The following is a 16,345-nucleotide window of genomic DNA, read 5'->3' as shown; positions in this document are numbered from 1 at the left end:
TTTATATTGTACTTCTAGTGGCTATAAATAGAGCAGCTACTTGTTAATCACCCAGATTTGTACCAACTTCTTTTAAACTATATGTTATGCCAAAATAAACAATACAGATGTCGGGAAGTCATATCTGTTATGACCTCTTCACTTAGGGATTTTGCTTTTGCAGGCCTTCTAAAATGACATGGAAGTAGGGCCTCTAATCTAACAAATTTTGGCTGCCCATTTTAGGTTTGTCCCTGCTTTCTCTTTTCCCTGTCTGTTCTTATGCTCTTTGAGGTTTATTTTTGAGACCTTTACCCTTGGGCTTCTTGGGCTCAGAGGAAACATCAAATTGTGTAAATTATGAAAGGTTTGTTTCCATAAGAAATGAGGCTGAAAAGGGGGGAAAAAATCTGTAAGGCACGGAACACTTTAAAAATAGGGAAAAGGTATAAAAAGCAGTAAAGCAAGAAAGGAAAGTTAGAACCCCCCAAAAGTATCTGTTTTAGAAGCAGAACATGGTATAAAAGTATGTATTTTTTCTGAGGGTCACCTCTTACCAGGCTCAGTGTGCCTGTGTGTGGTCCTTGCCATGAAGAGTTTTACCAGAGACAATTTCCTTTAGCAGGCCAACACACTAGTGTCCATGAGCTGCTGAATGATAACCCAGTTCTCTAGGTCTAGTTCTCTTCAGTGTATTAGCAGGATAATTTATTTTTATTATTATTTTAATGGCTGAATACAGGGTCATGGTTAGGAACTCTTGTATGTAAAGCACATTCAAACCATTGATTTAATTTTGCAATATAATCTTAAAGCTACCTTGAAAAATATAAGTGAGAAAAGATTTTATTGCAACAAGTTGGAAATTACATGAAAATATTTACTTCCCGAACTCTTGCAAAAAAAGATAGCTGGCAATAGTAGCTGTTAAATACTTGGTTCATAATTTTACTGTGAAAAAAAACCCCACCTGATTCCCTTTCTCTTAGAACATGGTTTGTAAGGTGACTTGGATGCTGAGTTGGGGGGCACGCTACTGAGATCTTTGTAGAACTTGTTAACCATCTCTCCTTTTAAACCTAGTAACTATAAAGTGAAAAACTGATTTTGGCATATTTAAAAATTAAGCTGCATCCAGATGATGCAGCCTCTGGATCATCTGGATGATGAAACCTCATGCTAGAAACAGAGCTTCCAAGGGTGGTACCTGTCAGTGGTGTTTGCCTCAGCTGAGGCTGTAAAGGGCATGTTTGTGCCAGTTTGTGTCTGTAGCTTTCCTGTGGTTTTTAGCTCTGTTATTTATTCTCCTATATTGCAGATTCATTTGTTTTTAAAAAAAAAAGATCGGTAAGAGCTGCATAAAGTCAAGGACAAATCGAATACCCCATGACTCATCCCTATATACTGTGTCTATGTGAAGAGGCAGCAGTAATCTCTGATACAAAGTAGGGGGGGGTGCCTAAAATGCCCTTTTATTTTGTGTCCCTACAGAATTTTATGGTACTTTACTACTGCTTTTTCCAGCCAAGGTAAACATTCAACAATCTACAGTGAGCCAGGATGCGGCAGAGCCTTCCCAATGGGAAGTGAGAGGTTACTTACCTGCACTCAGGTATTTACTAAAACAATGCTGGTCCTACAGACTTTCAGTTTTGGTGTAGGGTGCCTCTAGAATAGAGCTGTGGAGACTCTTCTAGGGAGTAGTGTAGCCTTTCTTCCTCTCAGAGGTATATATATGGCAAGTAGGAATATGGTGATGTCAGTGTAAGAGATCTTCAGCTCCTTTTTTGCAGGTGCCTTTTTTTGGGAAGAAATCCAGTAAATTCAAACCTTGAAAGGACTGGGTATTTCTCTAAAATTAGTTTTGCATGCTGTTGTAATAAAGGTCAGCAAATGGCACTTATGGCTAAAGTGACACAGTTGCAGTATTTTAACAGTCCTTCACATTCATATGGCTTAAATTATGAAAATGGTGGCGGATATTCCCAGAATCCCAACACGCACTTACAAAATTAGTATTTGAATACAAAGTGATAAATTAATATTTCAAACATGAAATCTGAAAATGCAACTGAAAGGTGATGTGGAAGTCTGTGTCAACAGTTCTTTGAAAGCTTCATGTCTGCAGATGTTGAAAATACTTTTTTAATGTAGGACTGCCAGATTTCAGGATTTGATGTCTCAGGATATCCGAGGAAAGATTTCATCCCATATAAAAGCCACAAGTATTGTACCTGAAATGAAAAATTACAGAAAGGACCTCTATTTAAATGTACTCGAGCAGGACAGAGTACTGGTAATTGAAAATAAACATTATGTTCAAGTATTTCAGTGTCAAACATACAATACAGCACAGATTACAGAAAAATTGAATTTTCTGTCAAAAGGGTTAGAAGCAGTCAGCACTTTCTCCAAACACTTTTTTGTTTTGTTTTCTCACAAAGAAAGCTTCAACCAACCATGCCAAGTGGTCCTTATGAGTTAATAATCCTGTTTTTCTTAGTATATTTAATGTTTTAACTCCGGTCTGTATAAGCCGAGCTGAAGTCAGAGCAGTTTGACTAGGTGAATCCAACACATGCACCTTCCTCGTGCTGTATCTGGGCTCCTTTCTTTGTCACTGGATGTGTAAATGACTGAACGAGCAGCTTAACCTCCATTTCTCAGCTGAGTTTGTTAGCAGTGTCTGGTTTGGTGCTGCCAAATCACGCTGCTGATCTTTTTAAAGTGCTGCCAAGTGGCTATAGGATAATGGGTGTTTTTTTGAAGATCATTCTGATTTAGGGTTTATTCTGAAGCAGAAAAAAAGGCGAAGTTAGAGACCGTAGTTTCTTCATGAGAATCGTACACTGTCTCAAGTTGGAAGGGGCCCATAAGGGCCCTTGAGTCCAAAGATCATCCAAATACAGTTTAGTATGACCACTTTTTTTCTCCTGGGAAAAGACAAAAATCAGCATATTCTCTTTCAGAAACAAAGAGGATCCTGGTTGACAGTGTTGCTCATAGAGTGCAGCTTGTATTTTATAAAGCTTCTTAGATCCCCCCCAGAAAAAGCTCATTGGAAGGGATTCTCTAGTCCTGTCTCCCACTTGGTGCAGGACTTTGCCTATGCTAGATGGGTCAGTGAGGCTTTCCCTAGCTGAGTCCCTAAAACCTCCACGCACTGTAGCACTTTTCCAGATAACTATATTCAGTGTTGCTTCTGAAGGTTTCCTTGGATATTGGCTGAACTTCCCATGCCACAATTTGGGGCGTTGCTGTTACTTGTTGCCAACAAGAACAGTTAATCTCTGGCATCCTTGAAACTACTCATGACATAATAGTTGACTGTTCTTAAAACATGCTTTCATCTTGTTTTTGCAGCCTAAATGGGTCCAATTGTTGTAACGTTTCATAAATGAAGAACAATCCTAACATTGGCCAACTCTACCTGCATTTCTAGGTGAATCCCAATAGAGTAAATGGATTCACAATCACTGAGCTTATATCCATGTTGTTCCCACCCTGTTACTCCCTCACTATTTATTGCCTTCTTTCCAAAACCTTACCGATTTACACAAAGGTTTGGAAGCAAACTTTTCGTGGGAAGACTCAATGGTTAAAAAAAGACATACAGTACCTCAGCTTTTTCCATGCCATCCCTCACTAAGTTGTCTCCCCCATCTGCCAATGGACCTGAATTTTCTCTGGAATTTTTTTCTCATTAATATATTTGTAACTTTGCACGTCCCTAGTCTCAGTTCCAGCTGAGCTCTTACCTTCCTGATTTTAAGTGGAAAGCTCTTAAACTCCTCCTTTGCTCTCTGTCCCTGTTTCAACTCCTTACGTGCTGTCCTTCGTTCATAGGGAAGCTCTTTCTCTGGCAAGCAGGGAAAGGCTTTCTGTCAAAATTCCTAGTCTATGTGACAGATTCTCCTGCAAATCTAAATCTATTACTGAGCTCTCAGTGAACTTTTTTGAAAAATCACCTTTCCATGGCATACTTCTGTCATTTATGGCAGCTTCCAAGGCAATTCCTACTGACTTAGCAGTTCCCTACACAAGCAGAATTTGGTTTGAAGTCCGAAGTCTGAACAACTCTGCTATTTACCTTCCCAGTGTCCTGGACCCTGAGGTCTTGTAAGGACTAAAAGAAACCAACTGGCTCAACTCACCACCCATCCTTTGTAAGCAGGCCAAGTACAGGATTACCACTGACCAGCCCTTTAGTGTTTGAATTAGATTTAATTACTGACAGTTTTCTAGGAACTTCATGGATTGCATTCACTCACTGCATACGTGTTTTGCTCTGTCAGATGATTTCTGCAGAGCTGAAAACCCCCTAAGAGGACCAGGGTGTGGTAGTAGGAGAATTCTAGTTGTTGAAACTCTCCTTTACTATGGCACACAGACTTGGAATTCTTGTTTCTCTGCTAAGTTCCACGCTTCAGTGTTCTGAACGTGCTGGAGGCCTCTGAATATCCTGTCCTCTGAGCAGAAAGGTGAAAGTCTAACCTGTTGCCTTCCCCCTTGCTTACCTCCTCCATTTACCTCTACTGCTAAGTACTTTTTGCGGCACTTATTTTTTCCTCCTGGTCAGGAAAAAACTTTCTCAACTAAGGAATAGTCTTTCTAGTAAAACTGATCTAAAGAAGCGGGTCTTGATTCTGGTTTTATAGTGCTAGAAAACTAGCAGAATGCTAGACCAGGTTGGATGGGGCTTTGAGGTGTCCGTGCCCATGGTGGGAAGGGGGGGTGTGGAACCAGATGGTCTTTAAGGTCCCTTTCAACCCAAACCATTCTACAATACAATTCTGTGATATGCTAAGCTAGCACCTAAGCTGTCCAGGAATGAGCATCTCATTTTACTGACTTCATGACTAGGTTACCACTTCTTCCCTTCATAGCTTCCATTTCCCCGGTACTGAAAGAGCAGCATTAGCTCAGTCCCCATCATCACTAATAATGCCTGGACAACTAATGCGAATTCCTTTGGCAGTAAAACAGAAACTATCTTTGTTCCACTGGTACTTATTGTGTCTGTGTTCACAGTGCAGAACTTAGGGCCTGCCTGTGCTAAGTCGTAAACACTTGCTGACATTCATACTTATTACAGGAATTAGCTGCTTAAAGCTGCAGGAGAATCACCTCACCAAAGTGAGGTGAAGCCATTTTGAAAAATAAGTAATTAACTAGAGTTCCAAGATTATATTCCTGAAAGAACATAAACTACCAGTTGGTTGGTTTGTTTATCCTAAAACGAAATTCCATTTCATCTTCCTCTTGTGAAGGTGACAATCAGTCTTCCTCTTGTTCCAAGTGTCCTTTCTAAGAAAATTGTTTTGAAGCTGATGGTTAAGAACTTGCTTACAGCTAGATCAGGGTATCAGTTACATACTGAACGCTCTCCAATCTCCTTGGCCTTGTGGGTTTTTGCTATGGCCATAAATGACAACATACTGCACTTTGCACTGGCAGTTTCAAGTTTCATAGTAGTCCATGGTCCTGCATGACGTAGTTATTACAGAAAATCGCAAAAAAACCTGATAGACTCCTAAAAGAATTCCCCAAAGGAAGAACAAAGTAATTTAACCACCTAAGATGCTGATGCTGTGTAAAGTAAGACATCAAGTTAGCGTATCACTACAACTCTGCCAGTTTCTAGGAAGCCTGAAACAGTATTTCTGCTGACATGTGGATTCTGAAAGTAATTTTTACAATTAAATTTAAAATATCTCTTCCCTCATCATCTATTTTTATGATTCTGCTTAGAAGTTCTTTTCAAAAGAATTTTATTTATCATCTTAACAGGTTATTTTCCCAGATGCCTCATCATTTGGTCCAATTGTGGAAGAAAAAACTCTATTCCTATTCTTTTCTTATTTTTCAAAAAGCGTCAGAGAATCACTGCATGTTAGCTTTGTAGATCTGCACTCCCCTATTCACCAATTCAGTTTTCAAATGCAGCAATCTCCTCTATCCTTCCACCTCAGACAGGACAGTTGTTCATAACTCTTGGTTTGTAAGGTCTCTTAAGTATCCGTGAAGCATCCTTGTTTTGTAATGAGGTATTTATACAACCAGTAGAGTACCCCGCCCTCCACCTGAGATCTGTAAGTAAATGGTGGTTACAGTAGCAACACAGCACAAGAAGTGATGTGCCCCGAGTACCCACACCTTTACAACCGTTCAGTCTGGAGTTTCTTTTTGAATTAAGAGACAGAATTCAGTACATTCTAGATATGAATATTCTACATATGTATTTTCTAGATGTGAACTAAAGGCAAACCCCTGTTTATGAATTTTCATAGAAATGTAACATTACTCCCTAATCACATTCTAAATTCCTCCAGTCACGGGTCCATTTGAGTTAGTATCAGCTGATTTTTTTTTTCTGTCAGAATCATCTGAAGGCTTTCTGCAAAGCTGTTCTGCAGGACACGGCAAATAAGCAGAACATGGGGTTTCAGAATGCCTCCTATTTCTGTAGATCATTTGCCAAAATATTAAATCCCAAGTACTTAAAACTTATAAAATCTCAATAAACAGTTATCGCATCAAAATCAGTTAATAAAACAGAAAGCTAAAGTTGGATGGTGAGAAATATTATGTGTTCTGTTAGGACCTGAGTGACGCTGATCAGCTTTGCCGAAGACATTTCATTAACTACTAACTGAGCAGTTATCAAGCTTCCTCTGCTGTTCAGTCATCCTGTTTGGAGATCTAATTTAACAAAATAATATTATATCTTAGATAGGCTGAAACTTCTGTCTTCATTTTTGACTGAGAGTCAAGGCAAGTAGAACATGCACAGACGTGAACTCAAGAAAAGGAAGTTTTTTTGTTATAACGGGAGCCCTTTGTTGTGTTTCCTGTGTATATTTTACATCCTGTTGTGCCTTCATCACTGTTGTACCTTCTAATAGGATTAACAGTCATGAAAGAATTTAGGATTAGCAGACTGCTTCTTTATATACCCTCTGAGCAGAAAGCTCAAGATTTGTAAGGACTAACTGTAAACAAACAGCATGAAGTATCACATGCAGCATTTTCATCTGCACACAACTAGAAGTTAAAATCAACAGCTTTCAAATTAAAACCATAATTTAACTTAGAAAAAAATGTAGTTGCTAACATTCCTAATTCTTAAGCTAATAAGAGATTGTTTCCAGCAGTGACTGGAACTGGAACACAGAATGGAACTGCAAAGTTTAGACACTATGGAGAGAAAAAGGATTTGATATTATAAAAGTAGTAATTGAGAAAGCATATTTACAGACTTGTCCTAATATCTGTGGGTGTTTTTTAATTTATCATCCCCATGTTCTTTTATACTGTCACAAAACAAGACAGAAACCATGTCCTAACCAGTATGTTTCTCTTTTTGAACCTAATCAGGCTAATATTTACTTTCAGGTAAGCCTCTTCTCCTGTTTAGTATTCTGCTAGAATCTACAAGAGGGCCTCTGGTCAGTGTGATACCTCAGACAGGCTGGATTTTAATACCAGGGCATAAAGTTCCAATCAATAGGCAGTTTCAAATGTATGTAGCTCCAGAGTAAACAGCTGCTGTTTTATACCTAACTAGTTAAGTCTAACCTAAACACCAAACTTCTTCCATCTGGAATTGTGCTGTTGTGGTTCTTTGGTAGGTACGTTTTCTTGCTCAAAGTATCCCAAAGTAATTAGATTTTGAACATGACATCTGGACTAAATAATTGTACAGCATAATATGGCTGTTTCTTAAAATAAATTGATTAAAACAGTAGATATTACTTTGTGAACAAAACCGGTGTTTAAAACTCAGTATTAGATACTTGACTGATGGGACAAGGGGTAACAGTTTAAAGTAAAACTGGGCAGATTTAGACTAGATTTAAGGAAGTAGTTTTTAACAACGAGGGGGTGAAACACTGGCACAGGTTGCCCAAAGAGGTGGTAGATGCCCCATGCCTGGAAACATTCAAGGCCAGGTCAGATGGGGCTCTGAGCAACCTGCTCTAATTGAAGATGCCCCTGCCCATTGCAGTGGGGTCAGACTAGATGCTCTTTGAAGATCCCTCTCAGCCCAAGCCATTCTGTGATTCACGGAACAGTCACAGGCACTCTACGTGGAACACTGAACAAGAGTAAAAATACACAGCCTGCATTTGCAAAATGAAACCATGATTCTGAATGACTTTTACACAGACATTACGATTTACTACTTTCTGGATTTTATTTAAAGCAGAAAACGAGCACACTATCAAATAAAGAATACCTATTTCCTGATTTTTGAACCATGTACTAAATAACATTTTCTCAAACACATCAAGTATTAAGCACTTACCTAAGGCTGGTGCTATCCAGTATACTAGTGAGTAACTCAAAAATTTGTCATAGAAACAATCTGCATGTAATGAAAACGCCAATGCTGGGTTAAATATTGCTCCTGTGAGATTTCCACCTGCAATAAGATGTAAGTAATGTAAATAACATGAAATCAGACCATCTTTCTTACTAAATTAATATTGAAATGCACATACGATATTACAAGAAATGTGCACCCAGCAATAAAATTAATTAGCAGAAACCATTTGAACAGATAACTTCAGAAGAGTTTATTTGCCTGATGACATGGTTAACAGTTTAACCGTTTCTTAATAGGCTCTAAAACATCTGAAGGGCAGGCTGTAACTTCCTTTATCTCTTTCTAGCAAATATGCTTTAAAGAGATAGGCTTGGCTAATACTGAATGTTTCTACTGATAAAACTAAAAGCTGTGTTACTAGCGATCTTTTAGAAGAGGCAGAAATCACACAAATATTAGTAAAGAAGTACTGAGCCTTCACTGCATCTCCATGTCACATGAAACACATGCAAGATATTAGAAAAAAAAAATTTGTCAAGACTGCTTTTGGTAAGGTGACCTCTACACTTTATTATAAGAACACTAATATCACCAATGTATAGAACATTACCATATGGTATAATAACTGTGGGAAAAGCCTTCACAATCATTCTCTATGCTGTCTGAAGAAAATAAAAGCAAATGCCACCCCATGTCTTGCAAAATGAAGCCAAGCATCTTTCCTTGCCTCTGATTCCAGATGTAAATGAATTTGTCTAAACATATTCTAAATAACTAGATCCAAACACATTACACTGTGGGGACTAAACTATAATTACACTGCAGAAGAACCTGGAGCTAAATGTGTTTAATTCTGATGTATGTTGTTCTTCTCATTCCAATCCTGCAGAAATAGCATTACTCACAGCAAAATTATCTGTATTTCTGCACTATTAGTTACTAACCACCCCATATCTCTTTTATCTATCAATCTATTCACGTAAAATATAATTGTGTCTGTTTATTTCCTTAAAGGTTATTCTTGATTTTTCCCCAAATAAGCTAGTGTGAGCTTTGAACTTACCCTTTGTACAAATACCATGCCGATAAAGTCCTTGTTTGCCATGAGCATGCAATCATTTACCCAAAATTTTAGTACAGTCTTTGTCATTGTCTTCTTCTGTTTTCTCTTTCTATATTCTCTTTATTATTTCTTTTACTGTCATTACAGTTCAGGAAAGTTCTTTTACCTACTCAGCTGACTGTGGGTTTGCACTTGTTCTCAAGAGCAACTCAGGTTTACTGTGCGGTCTGTTACTCTGCACAGTGACACATTAGCAACGTCCGCGGCTGCCAGGAAGCGCAGCTACAATCATTTACTTTGCTTTAATCTATTTAGGAATTAACTGCTTCTGCTTTTATATCAACAAACACACAGTTGAAAGTAGAATTTCACTCTCAGGATGTGGTTGCTGAACACTGAACATTATCTAAAGAGTTTTAACTGCTGTATTTCTTCAATATGCATTACTAAGAACTATTGGAATATCAACCATAGACCAGGGGCATTATTCTAATCTTATTTAAAATTATTTATTAAGCACCTTTTGATGTGGTACATATAAAAACTTTAGAGGGGAAGTAGCGTGTGCTCCGCACAATGTGTGAGAAAGTAATGTTACCTTTTTGCCTTTACTAAAGGCAAAACCAAAGTCAGAAAGAAACTCTGAATTAAAAATAAGTATGTAATTTTTACCTTGATATTTTAGGCTCAGAAAAATCTAACCAATTTCATATAATTTCGACTTAACTGTAATAATGCCTGCAAATGAAGAATCCCTCAAAAGGTGGATTGTTCTTTTTCTTCCCCTAATTAAATACTTTCCCAAAGGAAATATCAAAAAATATTCTTTACCATCTCGTATAGGGTCTGCTTCCTTAGCTACTGAATTCCCTTTATATGTAGACGTAATACTCTTTTTTTTTCATCTGTTTAGTAGAAGAAAGAGAATAAGAAGTATTGGAGCTTTTGTGTACAGTATGTACTACAACAAAAATTTGCTCTGTTGACTAAATGTAAAAATTAAAAAAAAATCCAAATATTCTTAACTGTGAAAAAGTATAAGAAAAACTAAAGAAACAGCATTTGATAATACTAAATAACTTGATATTTGTTGGAGCGAGCTGCATGGCATACCTAAGTACCTTGTATCGGTACACACAACACTGACCTACCGAAATTGTTTTTTTTTTCCAATAGCTCCATTTATTCAACCATAAAAATACAATTTAATGTTTTTGAGCCTTGTCTCTGCATGAATACATTTAGAAGGGTGTAAGCCACAGGGATGTGGCTATCCTCCAAAATTTTACCCAAACCACATTGGAATAAGAGCTATTCCTTTTTATAGTCCCTTACAGCAATTGTTCCCCTTACAGGATGGGGCATAATTCATGGATTGAAATACACTATACTATGTATAAGATGTTTTTTCCTAATGTTTCTGGCTCATTCATAACTGTAACAGACAGAGGTCTTGAAGGCACAAAGGACTTTGTTTTTACAATCACAGTATAAAAAGAAATCATTATCATGAATTTTATTTTATAAATTAATGCATGAGTGTTCCTAGCTAGAACCCTGTATCTGCCAAATTAAAGTTTAAAAAAATCATTATTCATTCAATATTCTATTTGATAGTTTTGTAGAAAAAAGGAAGAGCGTTACCAGTTTGCCTAAATTAGCATTGCTTTGCCTAAATTTGTGCTGCTTGCCTGGCCCTTTCTGTGCTGGATGTGCAAGAAAGATACATTCCTCTTAAAGAGGCACTCAAAGTCCTTAAATATATATATAAATATAAATATATATAAATATATAAGCAGTAAACAAAGAGGTGTAGAAGATTTCCTGAGACTTATGAGAATTATCCAGCCCAACTAAGTTATGCATCTGTCTGCCTTCACAGGCTGTAAATGAGAACTTGGCCTGCTGGAGGCCTCTATCTGTGACACCTGATTTGTAAGTCACTGCATGTGACTTACTGCAGTTTCTTACTGCATGTAAGAAACACTGAGGTGGAACAGACCTCTACGCCACGAGAACCAGAGGATTTAAAGGATTTATGCCCCAGACATTGTCCATGGCTGCCTACTAGGCTGTTTGCCATTGCCTCAGTTACTTGCCATGCTGTCAGGATGCTCTGAGAAAGGGGTTCCAATCAGCAGCCCTCAAAATGGAGGAGTTAACCTTCCACTGGAAAAATAAATCTGTTACAGTGCAAGACTGACTTCATCACAGTAAGAAATTAATAGCAGCAGCCTGCACCCACACTTGTTGTGTAATAGCTCGGTGATAGGAATCGGGGTTTATGCCTTCCTCTGCTTCAAAAAGCTCCAATCCACGTCTTAGGAGTGGATAGTAAACACCAGGCTTACGCCTGCTGCAGGAGGAGGATAACACTTCCCACCTTTCCTTTTGAAGCTGAGCGTACAGCAAATAGTGCAAACCTTAGGAAGCTTGGAGCAGAGCAAACAAGAAAGAATTAGTTTTTCCACTACATATGGCATAAAACTAGGTTCAGGATCTATTCTCTGTATTTTTATAGTAGACTGGATTCCAGATTAAAAGAAATGCAAAGAAAAATGTCCAGGTAGCACAGGGTACAGAAAGAAGGTGCAAGTGAAAGAGGCCTGGGTGCAGCAGGTCTTCCTAGAAGAACATGCAGATCAATTGCACTGGATAGTTTAACAAGTCCAACTTTATGACATGGAAGGGGACGTGGTACACAGCCTTCTCCTGCTGGAAAAAGAGAAAAGCCTGGCCAACAACACTGGGAACGAATTCTATGTTTGAACTAGGGAAGAGAAAGGCAATGGGACACGTATTATTTTATATGAGTATTTTCTAAGCAGGAAAAGAATGTTAAGAATCAGGAATCCAGATTTTTGTGCTTGTAGAAGAGAGAGAATAATATTTGGCTACACTTTCACTGAGCAATTCAGAAATACATTTAATGTCCTCAAATGCACTGACACCTTGTTTCTGTCTTCAAAAGTTAATTTGGGAAAGTAGTTCAAATTGTTAACTTAGTTCTCAAAATCCCCATGGACTTCTTTTACCTTTTACGCATTAGCTAATTTCAGCTAAAAGTAATGATTAAAGGTTTTTTCATTACTACATCTGAAAATTTGACTGTATGTTGTTCCAGATGCTATTATGTTAAATAACATAATACAGGTAAACCTTTTGGACACGATGTCAGTGTCACCACGGATGTTTGCAGATAAGAGATCTCCCTCTCTCAAAAAAGGATTTGATAATTCCCTAGATAACTTCTTGTGTGGTGGGGGCAGTAGCACAATCTAGGAGTTCCGTAACCCTCTCTCTGTCACCTCTCCAAACTATGGGATCTCCTTGCCAGTAGAAGGACTCAAGTGACCTAACAACTCCCGGCACTTCACTAGGGACAAAAGGGAGCATCAACAGTCAGAAGTTCAGACTGCTTCCCCTCACTTCTTCCCTCCCACTGCTCCGGAGAGGATGCGCAGGTGAGTGTGTCCCAGCTCTGGGAGGCATGAGGTGACAATCCGGCAGAGGCAAGGATATGGACACACAGGGCATTACAGACACAGGAGGCTCTAATACAACACCTGCTTTTTTCCTTTCTTTACATTTGGTTTCAGGAGGTATTACTTTATCATTTCTGTATGCAGTCTACAAATAACCAGTTCCATTTCTGATTTAAGGAAGTAGTTAAATAAACTGCACTGATATGAATTATGCATTATTTAAATACAGAGCTTCCCTATTGCCGGTTTGTACCCTGCTGTTGCACCATCAGCACTTTTTCCTGATGCAAACAGCGGTGCTCTCTCGCAATGCCACTTAGAAATCAGAGCACATAGTATGAGATCTCTCACGCTGTATAAATAGTCGGATTATGAAACAGTCCTTCAGTGAGATATCTTAATATTTAACCATATTTACTTGTGTATTTGACACGTTTTTAAATTCATAACTCATTTCATTCTTAACCCCACACCTGTCTGGAATGCAACCAGGTAAACTTTATATAAACTTTAAATGAACTCTGCATACGCAGGACAATAAACTTTCCTGGATCATATTTTTTTTTTGTAATCTTTGTAAAGCTTTTAAAAATCAAAAAGCTCTGAGGCATCAGTACGAGAAAGAATTTTGCATCTTAACTACTAAGAAAATAATAAAAACCCCTTCCCTTACAACTTGATTAAAGGAAGAGAGGAGAGGGGAAAAAAAAAAAAAAAAAGAAAATACTAACCTGCATACACGAGCATGGTGATGAGAAGAGCAATCAAATGGACTCTGTACTTGGGATTAACACTTTCCGCTCGCAGGACTGCCAGCTGGAAAACGACAGAAAAGAGCAGTTCTATGCAGAACGCCTGCATCTCTGTAGTCTGCATGGGGCTGCTGCAGCCTTGGGAGAGCGCTCCAAAATGTGGCTCTGCCATCTCCAGACTCCAGATAAAGTGCATGAACACCCTAGCAATCACTGCAGCCACGAACTGAGCGGCGATCTTGAGTCCCCCCATCCTGAGGGATGTCCCGCCGCCCCACATGGGCTGCACGGTCCCGCAGGGATTGCAGGTGCTGCCGGCCAGGGTCAGGCCGTGCAGGACGGTGAAGCCGTAGGTGAGGGTGAGGGCGGTGTGCGGCTTCGGCTCCACATTGCCGAGCAGGCTGAGCTCGTTCGTGCAGGCGCAGATCTGGAAGGTGCTCAACATCTCCACGAGGAAAGCGAAGAGGCGCGGGTGGGAGCGCAGCCGGCGGCGAGTCAGCCTCCTGCACAGCCCCACGGCCACCACCACGCCGGACATCAGCAGCAGGGAGCTCCCGAGCCCACCGACAGCCATGCCCGGAGCTTCACAGGCCCAAGGGCTCGCAGAAGGTCCAGCCCCACCACCTGCGGGGAGAAAGCAAGCAGGAGAGGGAGGGAAAATGCCCACCCTTGCCCTCCGAGGCAGGAGCCAGCTTCTGTCCCCACCTGCGAGGCGCCTGACTCACCCTCGGCTTGGCGGAGCAAAGGGCAGGGGTGAGGGCACGGGGATCCCGCTTCCTGCCAGGGCAGGGGTTAGGAGAAGAAAGGTCTGTCCCTGGGGTGTAAGAGCGCGGGGCGGGGAGGGGGCTCAGCCTCCCCTCAGCCCCCCGCCGCGGGACGGACGGAGCACCCCTCTCGCCTTCAGCCTGCCGCTGGGGAGGGCGGGCCGCCGCTGCCGCCCGCGGGGGGGACGGGAGGCGAGGCACTCCGGCGGCGGGCTCTGCGCTGCGGTGCCTCCGGCGGCTGCGAGCGCCGATCCAGCCCCAGCGCCGACCGAGCCCCAGCTCCGCGCCGGCCGCGGGCTCCGGGCGCGCCGCCCCCTCCGGCGGGCGCTGCGGCAGCACCGCGCATGCGGGCGGGCGGGCGTGGGGCAGGAGCGCTGAGGGGAGGGCGGCGTGAGGGGCAGCGCCGCGGGTGGGAAACACGAGGTGTCACCGGCGGCGCTGCGGGCCCCAGCCCGGGCTGCCCGCAAAAAAAAAAAAACAACCTTACCCCGCGACAAGCTGCGCGGCGAGCCAATAATTACACGCTCTAGAGAGAGACACATTGATTATTTCAGAGTTGCGCAAGCCCGGGTGCTCGGTGGTGTTCCACAAACAAGCACGCCAGCTATCAAAACTTTTATTTTTAGTTTTTATACGTTTTAGCAAACGGAGGCGTTACAGAACCACTGAATCGATTAAGTTAGAAAATACCTCTGAGATCATCGGGTCCGACCTGTGACCAAACACCACCATGTGAACTAGACCATGACACCGAGTGAGTGCCACGTCCAGTCTTTCCTTAAACACCTCCGGCGACGGTGACTCCACCACCTCCCTGGGCAACCTGTTCCAATGTCTAATTACCTTTTCAGGGTCATTAGCAACAAGGCTGGTGAAGGGACTCGAGCACAAGTCCTATGAGGAGAGGCTGAGGGAGCTGGTGCTGTTTAGCCTGGAGAAGAGGAGGCTCAGGGGAGACCTCATCACTCTCTACAACTACCTGAAAGGAGGATGTAGCCGGGTGGTATCGGTCTCCTGTCCCAGGCAACCAGCAGTAGGACGAGAGGACACAGTCTTAAGCTGTGCCAAGGGAGGTTTAGGTGGGACATTAGGAAGAAGTTCTTCACAGAAAGGGACTGGGCATTGGAACTGCCCAATTGGGCTGCCCAGGGAAGTGGTAGAGTCACTGTCCCCAGAGGTGTTTAAGAAATGTGGCACTGAGTTGACAAGGTGGTGTTAGGTCATAGGTTGAACTTGATGACCTCAGAGGTGTTTTCAAACCTAGCTGATTCTGTGATCCTAATGCCCCACCTAAACCTCCCCTGGCACAGCTTAAGACTATATCCTTTTGTCCTGTCACTTGTTATCTGGGAGAAGAGACCAACCCCCACCTAGCTACAACCTCTTTCAGGTAGTTGTAGGGAGCGATAAGTCGTCATCATCCCCCCCCCCCCCAAGCCTCCTTTTCTCCAGGCTAAACACCTCCAGCTTCTTCAGCCACTCCTAAGACTTGTTCATTGGCTACAGGTTACATAGTTCTCTTATTAATTAGTAGCCTAGCTTCTATTGGTTAATGATTCTCTCACATCTCATGCTAATTAGTCCTCATGCTTAGTCTTTCTCTTGTGTCAATTGGTTTCTTGGGTTGATGCCCCGTGAGTTGGTAATCATGATCTTCCTCTGCAGGAATTACTTTTTACTCTGTCGGAGCTGATTCAGCACAATTGCTGAGTTGTCTTTATTAGTTTCTTCTTTATCTTGGGAGTTCTGCCAAATGTCCTTGTGGCCTGTAAATTCTGTGTTCTTTGTGTCCACTATCAGTGGTACATCCTTCTCCCCAAGCTTTGTTAACCTCCCCCTAGGTCTGAGGTCACTGAAATATGTGGAGCCCTAAACCCTTAACAAGGTAATTCTACCCACAAGTAATTTGTCTTTCCAACACCTGGACATCACTTAGAGCTTGCTCGTTAGTTGCTCTGTTTCATGCATTAAAT

General features: G+C 41.3%; 1 protein-coding gene across 1 annotated transcript; it reads right to left on the bottom strand.

Moving 5' to 3' along the window:
* Positions 1 to 1,318: 1,318 nt before the first annotated feature.
* On the bottom strand, positions 1,319 to 14,601 carry AQP11 (aquaporin 11). Its single transcript, XM_027899418.1, is given in 5 exon segments — positions 1,319 to 2,186; positions 2,188 to 2,213; positions 8,288 to 8,404; positions 13,588 to 14,232; positions 14,334 to 14,601. Coding segments are annotated over 4 exon segments (849 nt in total). The 5' UTR covers positions 14,183 to 14,232; positions 14,334 to 14,601; the 3' UTR covers positions 1,319 to 2,075.
* Positions 14,602 to 16,345: the final 1,744 nt, after the last annotated feature.

Source organism: Empidonax traillii, unplaced genomic scaffold (genome assembly GCF_003031625.1).
Source record: "Empidonax traillii isolate 1590-97213 ecotype Southwest subspecies unplaced genomic scaffold, ASM303162v1 scaffold665:size397641, whole genome shotgun sequence".
Taxonomy (NCBI): Eukaryota; Metazoa; Chordata; class Aves; order Passeriformes; family Tyrannidae; genus Empidonax; species Empidonax traillii.
This window is presented reverse-complemented; position numbering and strand designations above follow the sequence as displayed.